The sequence below is a fragment of the Peromyscus leucopus genome, chromosome X (genome assembly GCF_004664715.2).
Source record: "Peromyscus leucopus breed LL Stock chromosome X, UCI_PerLeu_2.1, whole genome shotgun sequence".
NCBI classification, from domain to species: domain Eukaryota; kingdom Metazoa; phylum Chordata; class Mammalia; order Rodentia; family Cricetidae; genus Peromyscus; species Peromyscus leucopus.
In genome coordinates this window covers 132335822-132353227 of record NC_051083.1, presented here as the reverse complement: position 1 = coordinate 132353227, position 17406 = coordinate 132335822, and the positions used below count along the sequence as shown (strand labels likewise).

At 40.9% G+C, this 17406-nt stretch overlaps 1 protein-coding gene across 3 annotated transcripts in view; it reads left to right on the top strand.

The window, feature by feature from the left end:
• The window catches only part of Tmem185a (transmembrane protein 185A), a 28382-nt gene extending 13125 nt beyond the window's left edge, over positions 1–15257 (top strand). For all 3 annotated transcript variants that reach the window (XM_028856575.2, XM_028856576.1, XM_028856574.2), the window contains exons 4-7: positions 8251–8334; positions 11554–11730; positions 12328–12451; positions 13647–15257. In XM_028856575.2, the coding sequence (XP_028712408.1) occupies positions 8251–8334; positions 11554–11730; positions 12328–12451; positions 13647–13891 (630 nt within the window). In that variant the 3' untranslated portion in view covers positions 13892–15257. The remainder of the gene's footprint in view (positions 1–8250; positions 8335–11553; positions 11731–12327; positions 12452–13646) is intronic.
• Positions 15258–17406: the final 2149 nt, after the last annotated feature.

Sequence of the window (17406 nt, the reverse complement as noted above, 5' to 3'; positions counted from 1 at the left end):
TTCCTTTCCAGGAAACCTCAGACTTTGCATTTAAAGCCTCCAACTGTGGATAAGGGCCACTTACCCTACAGTATTGAGAATAATCTCCTTTAAAAACTTGATGCTGTCACAACAACACATACCCTGGTATTTAATTAAATAACTGGTATAATAGTCCATCTGAATTAATACATAAAATTTAACTCTCTCACTACCTAATCTTCTATGATGTCACTCCTTAGCTGTCATCTAATTGGCTTGTCCTGATATGCCCGTGTGTTATTTATTCTTTCAGCAAATATTTTTTTCAAGTATCTGTATATGCAAGCCCTTTAGGCCCAAGAAGAGGAGATATAGAATTAAATTAAAATACTAATACTAGTAATAGTAATAGTGAAAACAATTGTAGATGATATTCATAGTATTCTTAATCTGACTGGGCCAAGCATTTGGATGGTCACCTCATAAATAGCAGCAACTTAGTAAACGTTTACAACAACCTTATGAGAGAGGTGCAGTTGTTTACCTGAGAAGGATAATTTATTCATGGCTACACATTAAGGAGAAGGGCCAGAATTCCATTTCAATCAGCCCAATCCAAAGTCAGAGCATTTAACTACAAAGGAACTGAGGGCCCAAAGCAATGTGCTAACAGATTTAGAGGACAATGGGAAGTGATAGAAACCCTCCCATACACATACACACTTCTTATCTGATATTTCATTTTTCCATGGTTTTAGTTACTTGTAGTTAGCTGTGGTCTGAAAATGTAATATCATAAAATAAGATGTTTGGGAGAAAGATAAAAGATCATATGAATGCTACCTTGATTATAGTATTTTCTTAGAGTTCTGTTTAGTGATTATTGTTGTTAACCTCTTACTGTTACTAATTTATAGATTAAACTTTTATCATAGGTATGTGTACATTTGGAATAAAACAATACATAAAAGGTTTAGTATTATCTGCAGTTTTGGACATCTACAGGGAATTGTAGAGCATATCCCCCCAGATAAAGTACAGAGTGTGACTGCAAATGTCTTGTTTTGACCTGTGCAGGTAAAGAGGAGACTGCAGCTCATCTGGAAGGAACATAAAGGATTGGAAGCTGAACCTAGGCATAGGTTTAAAAGAAAAGTCCCAAGAGAGAGGAATAGTGATAGAGCTAGGCCACAGGAACAGTACATGGAGTATCAAGAAGGACTTGGTCTTGATGGATGGGAATCTTACTATTATAGAAGTGGTGAAAATCCATGGAGTGAGTGTGGCTGGTAGGGACAGGCTGGGAGAGTACCTTTCTCAACCCACTTTTACATTCTCTGTTGTTCCTAACAACCTTCAGTAAACCCAACTAGCTAGAGTTTTCCTGCCTTGCCCACAGTCAGGACAAATCTTTGTCACCCACCAGTCCCACAGCCGCTCAGACCCAACCAAGTAAACACAGAGACTTATTTTGGTTACAAACTGTATGGCCGTGGCAGGCTTCTTGCTAACTGTTCTTATATCTTAAATTAACCCATTTCCATAAATCTATACCTTGCCAAGTGGCTCATGGCTTACCGGTACTTTACATCTTCCTTGTCCTGGTGGCTGCTGCAGGCAGTGACTCCTTCTGCCTTCCTGTTCTTTTATTTCTCCTCTCAGTTAGCCCCGCCTATACTTCCTGCCTAGCCATGGCCATACAGTTTGTAAACAAAATAAGTCTCTGTGTTTGCTTGGTTGGGTCTGAGTGGCAGTGGGACTGGCGGGTGAGAGAGATTTGTCCTGACTGTGGGCAAGGCAGGAAAACTCAAGCTACACCCAACCACTTCTTATTTGTATTACTTGCCTCTGGCTGCTTACCAGAGACTGCTGAAAAAAGTCACCTGATTGATGGATAAAGCCATCATAGGTTTATGGTCTGCAGCTTCAGCCAGATATTGGATTAACAGGGCTAGCACATTCTTGACCTCAAAAAGTAAATATTGATTTGTGGTTAGGAATGGAGAAAGCTGTGTTCTTTTTATGGGTAAAACACAGGTATGCACAAAGTATATTATCTACAAAATATATACAGCACTAAAATTTCATGAGAGGTACACCTAGGAAACAAATGTAACAGTGGTTCTTAGAGTTGGGGAGTCAATATGGAAGCAATAGATCTAAGTGGTGCAGTCTAGTACCATCTGTCTGTGCATATGACCTCTAATTTCCCAAAGATATTTGAGGCTTTGCCCTTCTTAAAAAACTCCATGTTCTCCATCTTCTCTCTTTGCAGGCCTGTCTCCTCAGCATTTGTTCTGGAAGTTGGCCACACTTATCCCAGAAACTTTGCACTTTGTGCCCTCTCTCTCTGTCTCTGTCTCTCTCTCGCATCTGATAGAAAAAATAAGTTGTCATGTTTTTTCTTTCTATTTACAGAGCAGCTCTTCCATACTACTCTGTTTCTTATGCCTTATTCCTTACTTAATCTATACTTACTCAGCCCTATTCCACATTCTCTAGGACCTGGCACAAGTGCTTGAGGCCCAGTACAGTAGGTTCCTTTCAGTAATTTATCTTTTCAGACCACTGTCCACTGTATGTTAGCTTTTGCACCTCAGTGACCAAAATACCTCAGAGAGACAGTTAAAAAAAAAAAAAAAAAAAAAAAAAACTGAATTAAAATGTGACGAAGTAATTAACCTTCAGAAGAACTTTCATCATTCTGTCTTTAGAGTAGATATTGCTGGCAGCTTTTAGTGAGATTTACAGTGAGAATTGGGAGCAAAAGGCAGAACAAAAAGGGTTGAAAAAACCCTATATTTAGAGTTTTGTACTAGTTATTTTTCTGTTGCTGTGATAACACCCTGACCAAGGCAACTCAGAAGAGTTTATAAAGGAAAGAGCATTTAATTACAGACTCACAGTTCAGAGGTTAGTCCATTATCATCATGGTGGGGAGGATGGTGTGTAGATGTATCCAATCGTCTTTTTAAAATAAAAAACACAGAGCCAATGTAAAAGAGAGAAAGCCGAGAGGTCAGAACTCAGAGATAAAATCTTACCTCCTGCAGTGCTCCTAACTTCCCCGAGAGAGAGCTACTTCCTGTTTGTCTGTGTTTAAATAGTCTTTCTGTTCTACCTTCTCATTGGTTGTAAACCAACCACATGACTGCCTCATCACTGCCTGTAAGTACCGCCCTCCAGGTCTTAAAGGCGTATGTCTCCAATACTGGCTGTATCCCTGAACACACAGAAATCTACATAGCTCTTCTAACCACCACGCTCTTGCTATGGCTCTAATAGCTCTGACCCCAGGGCAACTTTATTTATTAACATAAAATTAAAATTACATTTCAGTACAAATAAAATATCACCATATTTCCCCTTTTCTATTTTAATAAAAAGAAAAAAGGCAAAAGGTTATAACTAACAAAAGAAAAACTATACACAAAAGTACAATAACTATATACAATATATACAAGTAACAAATACCTAAACGATGTCTAGTCCATTTGTATTTGACAAATCAGAGAAAATAATTCCCTTATCTATCCCGCCTATTCCCCCGGCCCCGCCCACTCACGCACCAGCCCCGACCACACGTCACAAATCAATCTTCCTATGTCAGTGTGTCTGGGGTGGGCGTGGCCTCCTGGTGTGGGTGTGGCTTCTGGGGACCCCGCCATCGCTCCGGGCCCCGCCCACCGCCCCGCGCCCCGCCCACACCCGCCCAGGCCCCACCACACATCCCATGTCAGTCTTCCTATGTCTGTAAGTGTGTCTGGTCCAAAATGTATCTAATTCACTTTCTATCCTAATTAATCTTCAACTATAACTAACTAATCTTCAACTCCCTCAGAGACCCAAGAAGGAAATAATATTAGCTAACAAAAATAAAAACAAGAAGTGCACAAAAGCAACTTCCAAAAATTTTGTGAGTTGACAGAAACAGCCAGCTGCCTGGACAGTTACCTGAGGTTTCTTCGCAGTGTTGGGGCATCATCTTCAGTCTATAGTGGTGGCATAATGGTGGCATGTTCAGATGGATTTGAATCCATGATGGCAGAGACAGGAGGCATGATGGCAAGAGCGGGAAACTGAGATGTCACATGCTCAATTTCAGTCATGAAGCATAGAGAGAAAATTAAAAGAAGCAGGAGGCTTTTAATTTCAGATCTTATCCCCAGTGACATCCTCCCTCCAGCAGGGTTATACCTCCTAAACTTACTAAGACAGTACCATAAACTGGGGACCAAATGTTCAAATTCATGAGACTATGAGGGGCAGTTCTGATTCAAACTACTATGGGTGTAAAAGGCCATGTGAAGTTGAGGGCTTTGTAGGAATTACAGTTTCAATGGTATAAAACTACAAACTCATTTGAAAGATTTTTCTTTCTTTTTCTTTTTTTTTTTTTTTTTTTTTCCATCCAGGTATTTAGTGATTGCTGTAGCTATGATGTGAGCAGTGGTAGACATTGATGTCATCCACATATTGCTAATTTTGAAGGCAAAATGCAGGAGTTACAAAGTCACAAAGGATTCTACTCATATTTCAAAAAAGAAAGCCTGTGGTGCCTGGTGATATGTGCCAGTGTCAGAATCCCAGCAAACAGCCCCTGGTAGGACAATGTGCAAAGCTATGAGAAGGAAGCCAAAATTCAGTGGAGACCCCAGGATGTTAGATACACCAAGAATGTGGAATATCTGTCAAGGAAAGCTATGGAAAATGAGAAAAAAAGGTTTTCATAGAGATATAAAGGAGAACCTAGGACCTGCCAGTGGGCTCCATATTGAGAGAGTAGAAGGGACCTTATTCCAGGCATACTAAAGAATAGAGGTGAGAGAAACTGGTCAACCAAGTCAACCCCAGAGTAGCCAAGATGTTCCTAGACTAGAAATAGGAGAGGAATATAGAAGCTAGGGAATTGGAGCCTTTGCACAGAGATAGCCTAAACAGGGACTATATCTTCATCTCTCAAACTATGCACTGCTGAACGATGACTCACTGATTAAAGTGCTTGCTGGGAAAGATTAAGAACCTGAGTTCACATGCTGTCTAAATGTTCCATTGCTGTGAAGAGACACCATGATCAAGACAACTCTTACAAAGTAAAGCATTTAATTAGGGACTCACAGTTCAGATCATCATGGTGAAGAGTATGGTGACATGCATGCAGGTGTGGTGTGGAGGAGCTGAGAACTCTCTATCCAGATCTAGAAGTGTACAGGGAGACAGACAGACAGATGGACTGGGCCTGGCCAAAAATAAATAGATAGATAGATAGATAGATAGATAGATAGATAGATAGACTAAAATAAATAAATAAACAAATTAAATAAATAAATAAAACCAAACAAAAAAAAAAAAACAACACTCAAATCCCACCCCCATCCAGTAATATACTTCCTCCAACAAGGCCATACCTCCCAGTCCTTATAATCCTTTGAAACAGTTCCACTCCTCGATGACTAAGCATTCAAATATATAAGCCTATAGGGGCCTTCTTATTCAAAACCACTACAGATCCCTAGAATCCATGCAAAAGCCAGTCTTAGAGGCATATGCCTGGAATCCCAGTACAAGGAGGCAGAAATAGGCAGCTCCTGAGGGCCTTGCTGTTTTACTAATCTAGGCAATAGGTTAACTTACAGGTTTTATAAGAGACCCTGTCTCAGAAAATAAAGTAGGAGCCTGATATGGTGGCACACACCTTTAATCCCAGTACTCAGGAGGCAGAGAGCAGATAGATCTCTGAGGCCAACCTGTTCTACATAGTGAGTTCCAGACCAGCCAGGGCAACACAGTGAGACCCTATCTCCACATAAATAAGTAAATGAATTGGATGAAGAAGTTAAGTAACTGAGGAAGATATCCAATGTCAACCTCTGGACTCCATATGTGCCATGTGAGTGAGTCCTCTTGCATACACACACACACACACACACACACACACACACACACACACACACACACACGCACATGGTAAATAATTTCTTATAAACATGCACTGAGGTGCTCTCATTATCCTAGTGAACTCAGTGCACCAGGACACCTGACTGATACCTGTACCATGCACTCTCCTCGCTTGAAATTGAAACTGAAAAACTCCTAGTTTGTAGTTTTTTCCCCTTATCTTCCACTGTATTACCTGTATCGGTGCAACAATATAAAAGCAGAATTTTTTGCAGTTGTTATAACTAAAAGTTGGTATTATTGGAAGATGTGGGTGAAGAGCTGGTAGAGAGCCCTCTAAATTAAAAATATGTTTATAGACAAGGGCAAAATCTGTTACCAGAAGAAAGCAGCCTGGGGACCTTTGAGTGCAAAGGAGCATCCATCATCAAGAGACTAGAGCTATGGAATTGGTTTTTGGAGAGTTGGTGAAAAAAAAAATGGGCCAGATTTATTAAAGTCATAATATAAATACAGAGTAAATAAGGCCTTCATCAGATGTTTGGCTGGGAGAATGGGCAGAATGTGATGATTGAATATGAGAATGTGGACACCACAACTGGCTACTGTGTTGTCTTACAGTGATGAAAAAGGGAGGGACAGGATTCAGGAGACAGTGAGCTCAGTTTAATGACAGGTGCTTTGTAGATGGAGGTTTCTCTGGTCCTGCCTTGCCCTGTGGTCCTAGCAAATCTCTCCTACCTGCAGTCCTACAGCCACTTATAAAATAATCACTCAGAGGCTTATATTAATTACAAACTGTTTGGTCTGTAGCTCAGGCTTCTTACTTGCTAGCTATAACCTTCTTGCCATAGGCCATAGCAGCTTCTTTATTAACCAATGGTAGCAACACATATTCACAACATACAGAAATACCATCCCACAACAGTGCTTTTAGGAGAGCCATCTGGCACCTGCACACTGGACCTGTTGTACAGAATTAAGGCTAACTTGCAGGCAGATTTCAGAACCCGTCACTAGGCAATATGGTAAGCAGCAGTGTTGCTTAAACTTTTCCCTGCCCTAGGTGGTGTGAATGAGTGTTTATGTGTTATTCACTAGTAAGGATCTAGTTTGGGGTACTAGAAATGTAGCCATGTAAGGAATGGAAAGGGAGCCCAAGAAGAAATCTCTGAGTACTCACAGGATATCAAGACTGTACAGTAGGATTCTTGAAACTCAGATAGTAGTAGAAGAAAGAAGGATTGGCCAACCATAAACCATTCTCCAAATATCCCAGTAAGATGTGGATACAAATATTCAGCCTATTGGTACTGAGGGCCTTTGTGAAGGCAGTTTCCTTGTGGGATGAGAGTTGTCAGTAGCTTGGAAGCTAAAATGAGACAATTGGGCCTCATCTAGCCATTCCTATCTCACAGAGCTTCACTGAAGCAGAAAAGGGGGTTAGGGTAGGGGTGCTGAATTACAGGAAAGGTAAACTTACTTGTATGTGGACATTTTGGGTTTAATTAGAAATTGGCAATATCTTAGAACTTCTACTGCTGTGAAAAGACCCCATAACCACATCAACTCTTAACAAGAAAAACATTTAATTGGGGCTGGCTTACAGTTTTGGGGTTCAGTCCATTATCATCATGGCAAGGAGTATGGCAGCGTGTAGGCATACATGGATGCTGGAGTAGTAGCTGAGAGTCTTACATCTTGCAGGCAACAGGAAGTTGACTGAGATACTGGGTGATATCCTGAGCATAAGAAACCTCAAAGCCTGCCCCCATAGTGACACAGTTCCTCCAACAAGGACTTACCCACTCCAACAAAGCTACACCACCCAATAGAGCCACTCCCTATGGGATTATGGGACCAATTGCATTCAAACCACCACAGGCAACTAGTTTCTTACTGGGAAAGGTCAGTAGCATAGTCAGAATCCAATGCAACACCAAATCTATAAGAGTTGGATTGAGGTGAGACGGTCCTCAAGGAATTGGAAAAGAAGGCATGGGATTTAGGGCAGAGTCCTGGGTAGAAGTAAAAAGAAGTTTGAGGGTGGTAATAAGTATAGATGATTGCCAGTAGGAGTAGAAAGGAGGCTTGGAGGAAATCTACTGCAGATTACCTATTTTTTTCTTTCTTTTTTCAAAAAAGGTCAACAGCACTCAGATCTTGAACAACAAAATGGCCAAGGCACCATCTGACCATAAGGATGAGACAAAAGACTTGTGCACAATTCCCCAAAGCATGATACTACTGTGCTTTTCTGTTGGCAAAAAAAAAGCAGCACAGTAATGTTAACATTTTACCATATTATAATTTGCATTGCCTACTAGTATGTTAAACAAATAACCACTGTTAAATGCAACTTGTTTAACTGGTTCTTTTCTTCATTTTTAGCTAGAAATCCTGTGTTCGGTCAACATTCTCCAGTTTATATTCATTGCCTTAAGACTGGACAAGATCATCCACTGGCCCTGGCTTGTATGTAGCTTTTTAAATCTTTAAACAAACATTTTATTATAAAAGTAATTTATATTTATTGCAGGAGGCTTGTAAAAACCAAGCAAGGCATGAGTAGCAGCCTAATGATAGTATCAACACTGGGAGCTAACATAGTGAGATTTATTCTCTTATACACAAGCTGTTGAGGTTCCTCTGTGTGTAAAATTTTGTATCCTGCTCTTTTGTTTTAATATAGCATAAGCATTAGCTCAGATCAATAAATGCCATTGTAAATATAACATTCTTTATTGATTCATAAGTTGCATTTATGAAACATCTCCTTGTTTCTAGATGTTTCAGTTGCCACTAGTATTTGTAATTTCAAAATGTTCCCGTGTATACATATTCTTAAGTTTTCAGAATTTCTAACTGGCATCATAGTTATATTTGTTTATGGGGAATAGTCAGACCTTTCATTGTGTATTTATAATATGTAATAATTAAATCAGTTTTATTACCATATCTATTACTTCAGACATTTGTCATTTATTTGTACAAGGAATGTTCAAAATGCTATTCTCTTTTAGCTATTTTGAACCATTTAATTATTATCAATCATAATTATCCTGTTGTTCTATAAACACTACAAGAATTTTATCTCAAACCTCTGGTGTGTTTTGGGGTATAAAAATCCTCATTTAATATTTTCTTGTTTTCTTTGAAAGTATTCTAGAAAAAGTATTACTGAGTTATAAAACAGAAACTTTTTAAAGATTTTTTTAAGATTTTATTATTTTTATGTATATGAGTATTTTCCCGAATGTATGGCAGTGTAATATATACCTTTAGTGGTCCAGGAAGCCAGAAGAGAGGGCATAAGATTCCCTGGGACTGGAGCTACAGATGGTTGTGAGGCACCATGTGGGTATCGGGAATTGAACCCAGGTCCTCTGCAAGTCCAGCAAGCACTCTAATCCACTGAACCATCTCTCTAGCCACAAAATTAAAACTTTTTAACAGATTTATTTCCTATATTTATGTTTAGTTACAAAATAATGGGGTTAACTTTGACATTTTCCCATGAATAGCATTTATTGTTGTTTGCCTAAATTTGTCCCCATTAACCTCTCTTGTTCCCCCATCCTGTTAGCTCTTTATCCTCTCCAAACAGATACCTTATACTTTCATGTCATATATACATGTTTAATTCTAATTCCACATATAAGAGAAAACATACATTTGTCTTTCTTTTACCATGTTTTACTCTTTCTTGTCCTTTTCTTTAGACCTCTTCCTTAGCTCAGTTGGTAGAACTCAGTTGTTTGCCTAACATGCACAAAGCCCTGGGTTCAATTCCCATTACTGAATAAGCCAGGCCAGGTGGCACATGTTTATAATACTAACACTTGGGAAGTGTAGACAGGAGGATCAGAAGTTCAAGGTCAGCCTTGGCTACATGCAAGTTCAGGGCCAGCCTGTGCTACATGAGACTGTATCTCAAGGGGTTATACCATTGCTTTAAATTTTTGGATGGATTGTGTTTCCTTTGATGCTTAATGCATATTTGGGGGGGGGGTGCATGTGTGTCCATCCATTTGTGTATGTTAGGAAAAAAGAAATCTCAAATTCCACTTTAAGTAGAGGGATCCTGACCCTTAACCCTGTACAGAGCCAAATGGATGAAGCAGTCTGACTACATATATCTTATAATTGGTGAAAGAAAAAGAAGCTGTTAAAATCACTATCCTTCTGCTCATGAGAGGAGTATCAATAAATTAATGCCATCACAGATGTACTTTAGAAGAGCTATTGGAAGCTATACATAGACAACTTTGTGACAAAATTTGTAATCAAGAACTCTAAGCTACTCAAGAGGCCTAAAAGTCATGGAACAATGCAAATCACAGGTATAAGATAAAATGTCAAAATTTTAGCACTCTTAGAGGAAAAGGTAGGAAAAATCTTTAAAGCCTGTAATTAAGTGAAGCATTCTTTATAAATGGCACCAATAATTTGATCTATAAGACAAAATTATAAATTTAGACTTTATAAAATAAAATAAAGGAAAAGACAGATTACTGGCTGAGGAAAAGGTTTTGCAAGTACATGTCAAAACTTTGACTTCTGACTAATATATACAAAAGACTCAATTGAAAAATAAGGACTTACTCATGTGCACACACACACCCCATACACATACACATAGGTGATTGATGTAGTGAGTAGCTGTGTTGTTGAATAACTCCAAGTGAGAATAATAGTGAAGAAGGGAGTAAGTGAGATTAAGTGTGAGTGAATGAATATGTGAGAGACTAAATGAGAGTGAGGGAGGAAGTATGCAAGTGAATGTGAGAGTGGAGATTTATGAGAAAGTGTGAATAAAAATTTGACAGAATGAGAATGTAACAGTGAGGAAGAATTCTTATGTTGAGTAGCTAGACAGAGAGAGACTGAGTGAGCATGAGGAATTATTTGAGTAAAAGAATATGTGGATGAGTGATGGGAGGAAGTAGGGATGTAAATGAGAGTAAGTATGAAGAACTGAGTGAGAAAGTGACTGAAAGCAAGGGAGTGTAAATGAGTGAGAATAAGTAGTGAGGAAGAGACAGAGTGGCCAAGACAGTGGAGGAAGAAATGATTCTGATGATATGGATTATGTGTATGAGTGAGAATGAGTAGGAGTGGGGGAGATAATTATATGAATGTCCAAGAATGAGGGAAAATGAATGGAGTGGCAGTGGGTATGTGAGGGACAGTGAGAAACTATGGATGAGCATGATAGAGTGAATGACTGTGGGAATGAGGGAATGACCAGGTGTGCATGTGTGACTGAATAAGTGATTGAGAGTATATGTATAATAGTGAACATGTTAGTGACTGAGTTAGAGAGCAAGAGACTGAATCTGGGAATAAGTGACTGAGAGTGAAGGAATGTGGGAGTGACTGAGAGTGAGGAAGCATGGGAGTGAGTGAACAATGAAATGAGTGACTTGAGAGTGAGGGAGTGTGTTTAAAAAAAAAAAACTTAAAATATGGAAGGCTGTCACCTAAAGGGAAGCGGGCCTAAGGATAGCATTTCCTAGATAGAATCTCATGGTGAATATGATGTTTCCCATGCTATCTCTATGGTAGTCCTGGGCAGGAGGACTGTAGCCATGCTTCCCCTTGACTACCTGAACACAGCCAGCAAAATGATAATGGTAGCCACCAGAGGATGCAGGGAAGCTCTGAAGACACTGTGTTTCTATTCCTCTGCAGGTCGTGTGTGTCCCTCTGTGGATCCTCATGTCCTTCTTGTGCCTGGTGGTCCTCTATTACATCGTTTGGTCCGTTCTATTTCTACGCTCTATGGATGTGATTGCAGAACAACGCAGGACACATATAACCATGGCACTGAGCTGGATGACCATTGTCGTGCCTCTTCTTACTTTTGAGGTAAGCTTTCAACAGGAAACCTCTTGTGCTACCACATCCCACCCTTATCATGGACACATTTGCCATAGCTAGGTAGGTATGTATACTGCTGTCCTTGTGGGAGACAAAAATTCCAGAGAGAATTTAGGACAGTGAGAATGTGCTTGCAGAACTCACAGCTAGTAGTACAACTCTAGCTACAAGGTATCTGCCCATGTCTACCTTCTGCTTACTAAAAGTGTTGGATATCCTTGTTTTGTATTGAGTTTGGTGGGGAATTCTAGACTAGATACTGTAAGAGCCTTTTCTTTGTCCCACCTGGTCCCCAAGATACTATTTACTCCTTTGAACAAACCCTGGGAGAAGTTTCTCATAAAACTCCTGGCAGTGGGAATCTTTCAGCTGGATGGACTTTTGTTTGGCTCTAGGGAAAGATACAAAATCTCCCATGGTCTTTTCTCCCTAGATAAATGGTTTGTTACTGTTACCTATAGTGGCCTTCCATCTTCCCAGACATGACATGTGTGACATAGGAAAGGGTTATAACAGAGACAGCTGCAGACTTGGTCCATTTTCTGGTGACACATCAATAACATCTTGACTTTGTCTTTTTTCTAGATCCTGCTGGTTCACAAACTGGATGGACACAATGCTTTCTCCTGTATTCCAATATTTGTTCCCCTGTGGCTCTCATTGATCACACTGATGGCAACAACATTTGGACAGAAAGGAGGAAACCACTGTATGTCTGCAGACTAAGAAACTGTGTGTGTGTTGGGTGGGGGAGGTCTGTGCCTGTGCTATGCTTTATGAAAGGATGAATCTTAGGACCCCGGTTTAGAAGTTGTTATGGATACTTTAAAGATGAGGAAGGAGAGTGGTGCTCCACAGGAAGGGCATGCTTTCACATTTGCTTTGGGATGCTAGTCTGTAATATACCTCATTTCCAGTGCACAATACAAGTAGACAAGTGGAGGTTGGACCAAACATGGCAGGTGTCTTTTTGAGTTCCCATTCTATCCTCCTTAAGAATGGGCTATAGATCCTTTCCGGATCCGTGGATAACCCACATTTCCCACCAAAATGACAAGAGTCATCCAGGTCCATTTCTACCCATCTCTCAATGGAATAGAGTCTTTTCCATTTCATGGAGCTAGACTACTCTGTCTTAAGTAATATACTATGGCATGCACTTTGGAGGTGGTCTTTGAGTAGGTTACCATCCTCATAAGGCTGTGAGCTCTACTATGTGTAACCCAGAGAACTGCCCATCTGAACAGCCTTAGAAGGGAAAAGCCTAAACTGTAGTGCAGGCTGGGCTGCTATTTGTATTCTGGGAGAGCCAACACCAGGCTGACAGTCCCCTATGAAATAGGGAGAGCACACCCCAGTGACCTTGTTTGAGGGGTTCCCATGAACTCAGACTCCACTCTGGCCAATTCCTTATGTCTACTCATATTTCAGATGATTATAGGAATACTTTGCTTAAATATCACTCTGTCACCAAATAGTTTAACCTGGATCTGGAAGATTGGAAGAAGAACTAGTTCTTCTAGGTTTTGCCAGTGTTTGAGAATAGCTATGATATTCAGTGGCTCTGCAACTCCAGCTTCCATCTGAAATAAAAGTTGGCTAAGTAAAACTGTACTCTTTAGCCTACCTCACCATTTTTCAACCATGAGCTCTAACTGGAGGCTGGAGAATCACTTCCCAACAGGGATCTGTGCATGCTGCCACCACTGGCCTGGGGTCCCACTCTGAGAACTTTGGAGCTGGAGGTCTAAATTCCTCTGCTTATTGGGCAATTAGATCCTGGCTAGCCTTCACTTCTGAGGAAACTGAGTAAAGTGATACACAGTACCAGTAAAACTCATTGTTCAGGAAAGAAATGTGACATGAAAGCCTAGTGTTTGAAAGGAAAATTTCTTATTTTTCAGGGTGGTTTGGTATTCGCAAAGATTTCTGCCAGTTTCTGCTTGAAATATTCCCATTTTTGAGAGAGTATGGAAACATTTCATATGATCTCCACCATGAAGATAATGAGGAAACAGAAGAAACTCCCATTCCAGAACCTCCTAAAATTGCACCTATGTTTCGCAAGAAGGCCAGGGTAGTCATCACCCAGAGCCCTGGCAAGTATGTCCTCCCTCCACCCAAATTGAATATTGAAATGCCAGACTAAAGCACACCTCTGGGGCTGGAGTATGAATGCATTGGAACGCACACTCCTACTTCCCTTGCCCCTGACCCAGGCCTGGAACTGTGGACCTCCATCTGAAGCCTCATTTTCATCGAGTGCCAACCAGCCACTCATAACAGAACATAGGTGGCAGGAACTAAGGTGTCTATAAATATGGATGCCAGTGACACATCAGAGAACCCACTTCTTTCTGTATGGGTACCTGAAGTGTGTTCTCATTTCTGTGGTACCCACCTAAGGATGACTGCTGCCTAGACCTGCAGAAGGCACATCTGTGGTCTTGGCAAATTTTCTAGTGCTAAATTCCTATCAAAGTATTGGAAGATGTGGGTCTTATGGGACCACTTCCACTTGTGGCTCAACTGTGCTGCTATAGGTAGCCAGTAGGGACTGTAACTAAGTCTGTATACACCTGTTGTGTTCGGATACAGTCCAGCCTTGCTTTCCCTGTACCTGCTGTACAGAAATTTCACTTTAGGCAGGATGACAGCAGGTTTGCAGGGCTTCACCAGTGAGCCCTTCCCAATGGCATGATTCCATGCCTATATAGTATTTATACAGCTATTTTAGCATTGTAATATACAGTGTCAAATCCTACTTCTGTACAGCATATTCTCTGTTAAAGTATTTTTTTACAAGCTTGTGCTGAAGATAGATGGGTTAAGCCATAGTAGAAGCAGATGGCTCAAATGCTTTGGCCTAAACAGATGCCCCACCTTCACTTACTATGACCACCAACACCCTGGAGTTCCTTCTCTTGTATAGTAGCTGCTCCTGCTAGCACAGCTTCTAAAAGTGAGTAAAGGTCTGTGCTTTTTCAACATGGAGGTGGGAGAATAAGCTTAAAATCCCAAGAAGTGACCCCTTGAGACCAGGGCACAGGAGAAGATTGCCAAGGCAAGTCAGAATAGCCAGGGACTTCTGTCTGAGTCCAGAGAGGTCTGCCCACCTGCAAGAAAAACTAGACATATCGGTACTTAGATGTCATCACCTGTCAGCAGTTTCTCCAGGTTCTGTTGGTGTAGCCAGCCCAAAACCCATCATACAGCAACAATAACCTTTAGTCTAAATCAAATGATTCACAATGGAAGTAAAGGTAGCATTGATCTTCCTGATAAGGAGGTGCAATGGATTTTCATGGTCACCTGATCAGTGGCTTCAGTCACACATAATTGAATTCTACTATGACCTTGATCCTACCCCTGGCACAGGCCTCTAGCAAGCCTGTTCTGTTTCAGGAGAAAGGAGGAACAGAGTGTAACATTTTTGCCTGGTTTGTTAAAAATGTGGTTAAATCCACTATTTTTGCTCCTGTATTTGTTCAATAAAGTTGATCATTTTACATGTGTACTGTGTGTATTTCACTTTATGGAGAAACTGGAATTATTCTCACAATATGCCAAGAACATCCTCTGGGTGCCACAGGCAAGTGAAGAAGGCAGGTAGGGTGAGCATCCTTCACTGAGTCTCTTCATGCAGCAGTAGAGGGTATACAAAGGGGGAAAAAACACCTGTCATCTCTTGTATAATATTAGAGGGACCAGCCTTAATATTATACATCCCAGGGGCTCAGGAGAGAGAACTACTAACGGCGAGGACTATTATCAGGAAATATAATCTCAGCATACCGAGTTCTATAGTCCACTTGCTTTAATTCCTATATTTATCTACTGTCCCCTCTAGGTTCTATCTTAATTCCTTCATCTAGTTCTGTCCCTTCTAGGTTCTCATCTATCTAGTTCTTTCCCCTATCAGCTCCTCTCTCGTCTCCTTCTCTCTCATCTGGCTCTTCCTCATCTTGTTCTTCCCCATCTGGCTCTTCCTCATCTTCCATCTTGTTCCTCTAGTCCTCTCTTTTAGCCCTTCAATCTAGTTCTTCCCCATCTCAGTTTGTTCCTCTCAAGTTCTTACCCATCTAGTTCTTCCGTTCTCTTTTCTCTTCTCCTCTGCCTCCTGGAAGTCTCGGTATTTACAGGGAGGGTCCGAGCTAAATTGTGTAAAGCTATTACTTAACGTCCACCTCTCCTAGGCAGTGTCTCCTTGTGGAATTTACCGTAAATCAAGAGACTTGCATGTGGGCTGTTATCATTGTTAGTCCACCTGGGACTAACAATGGGTGCCCACCTGGGTGGTGTTTCCTGTAGTCCTTGAAAGTGGTCAAGGGAGATAATCTGATTCCAGAGAAAGCCTTTCCTGAGGCTGTTCTCCAAATACCTGGAATGTGTATGTCACCCAGAGAGTGATCAGTCTACACTGTTAGCCCTTCTTAGGGAAAAGTCAATTGGGAAAGCTATGAAGGCACACATGATTTTCATAACAGAATACAGCTGATATATAACAAGCCAAGTAACACCAAAAACTCCTTGGGATTTGGCTTCCTCTGGAGGAATTCCCTGATCCCTCCAGGTAGTGACTTTGCCATAACCAGCTGAGTTCTTAAGATATATTCCTGCGGCCCGCAGCAGCTATCCATCTGTAGTGGCTGCATGATGGCCTTTTGCCATTGTGAAAGCTTTGGAGGCCTTTTAGACTGCTCCTAGGGTTCTAGAACATACCTGCAATTGTAATGCACAGTTTTGTCTGGGACTATTAGAAGACCAATAGTGTTAAATCTTTAGAGAAAAGCAGAAACAAACATTTAGGAAGACATAAAATTTTTTAGATAATATATACCCATACGCCGTTTCACTCTGTTTCTTGGGATAGATGATTTGTCCCTTTTCTTCAGTTGTCTCATTTGTCCAGTGTTCTTCACATTCCTTAACCTTCATTCTCCTAAAAGACAAAAACAAAAACCTTTCCCCAAGACTAATTTTGGGGATGTTCCTTTTTGGCAGTCTCTTTGCCAAGGTTCACTTTCTGTCCATAATTTTTCAATGTCCTTCTTAGTTAATGGTACGACAATTTCTGCTGGGTCTATTCCCGCTAATTGACAAAGTCTCAATTTTCCTTTGCAAATCAAGTCAGATTTTTTTCCACATAAGTTTTTAATTTTTTTTTAAATTTTATTTTACAATACTATTCAGTTCTACATAATAGCCACAGATTCCCTTGTTCTCTCCCTTCCTGCCCCCTCCCCTTCCCCCCAGCCCACTCTCCATTCCCACTTCCTCCAGATCAAGGCCTCCTTCGAGGCCTGGGATCGACCTGATAGACTCAGTCCAGGCAGGTCCAGTCCCCTCCTCCCAGATTGAGCCAAGCGTCCCTGCATAAGTCCCAGGTTTCAAACAGTTAACTCATGCAATGAGCCCAGGACCTGGTACCACTGCCTAGATGCCTCCCAAACAGATCAAGCCAATCAACTGTCTCACCTACTCAGAAGGCCTGATCTAGTTGGGGGCCACTCAGCCTTTGGTTCATAGTTCATGTGTTTCCATTCGTTTGGTTATTTGTCCCTGTGCTTTATCCAACCTTGGTGTCAACAATTCTTGCTCATATAAACCCTCCTCTTTCTCACTAATTAGACTCCCAGTGCTCCACCTGGGGCCTAGAAGTGG